The sequence below is a fragment of the Eimeria mitis genome, genomic scaffold (genome assembly GCF_000499745.2).
Source record: "Eimeria mitis Houghton genomic scaffold, Emh_scaff5545, whole genome shotgun sequence".
Lineage (NCBI taxonomy): Eukaryota > Apicomplexa > Conoidasida > Eucoccidiorida > Eimeriidae > Eimeria > Eimeria mitis.
Window position 1 is genome coordinate 1 of NW_013573816.1, and position 971 is coordinate 971.

Genomic DNA, 971 nt, shown 5'->3' on the forward strand with positions numbered 1-971 from the left:
ACAAACACACACACAATTTCTAGGGTTTAGGGTTTAGGGTTTAGGGTTTACGTGGTACGGTATAAGGTGTGGGGTAGGAAGCAGCAGAGTCTAGGGTTTAGGAGGTAGGGGTTAAGAAGTAGGGGTTAGGGTTTAGGGTTTACGGCTACACAGGCAAGAAAACAAAGAGATAGAGAAGAGGAAAAATAGACGAAAGGAGACAGAAAAGGAGACAGAAAAGGAGACAGGAAAGGAGACAAAAGGAGACAGAAAAGGAAACAAAGAAGAAAGAGGAAAATGAGATAAAAGAGACAAAAAGGAGACAGAAAGACGAAAAGATAAGTCTAAACGACACGAAAGGAAACAGAAAAGGAGCCAGAGAAAACGCCAATAGAAAAAGGAAACAAAAATAGAAACAGCAGGAAAGGAGACACCAGAGAAGGAGACAGAAAAATGAGACAACAGAAAAGGAGACAGGAGACAACGAAAAAGGAGAGAGGAGACAGCAGAAAAGGAGACAAAAGAAAAGGAGACAGGAGACAGAAAAAAAAGGAGACAGAAGCATCCGTACGCATGGTGGTGCCGACGAGTTCTTGTGGGGTCTCCTTTATGTCGTCATCAGCCAGCTCCTTCCCTTCGGCTGTCACTGGATACACCCCAACTTCAAGCTGAAACAAACAAACCCTAAACCCTAAACCCTAAACCCTAAACCCTAAACCCTAAGCTCCTTCCCTTCAGCTGTCACTGGATATACCGCATCTTCAAGCTGCCCCAACCAAACCCTAAACCCTCCAAACCCTCCAAACCCTAAACCCTCCAAACCCTCGAAACCTTCCAAACCCTCCAACCCCTGCAAACCCTAAACCCTAAACCCTAAACCCTAAACCCTACCTCTCCAACATGTTTGCTCTCGGAGTCAAATAGTTTAACTTTTGCTGCGTTTTCTATCTGCGATGCGAGCGGCTTCAAGTACAGCTCGCCGCTGCCCAGGT

The 971-nt window shown here is 45.6% G+C and overlaps 1 protein-coding gene across 1 annotated transcript in view; it reads right to left on the bottom strand.

Moving 5' to 3' along the window:
• Positions 1–125: 125 nt before the first annotated feature.
• Positions 126–971, bottom strand: part of EMH_0082670 (uncharacterized protein) — a gene marked incomplete at both ends in the record, with an annotated part of 2,896 nt that continues 2,050 nt past the window's right edge. The window contains 2 exons of the mRNA XM_013500565.1: positions 126–145; positions 551–647. Coding sequence (XP_013356019.1) covers positions 126–145; positions 551–647 — 117 coding nt within the window. The remainder of the gene's footprint in view (positions 146–550; positions 648–971) is intronic.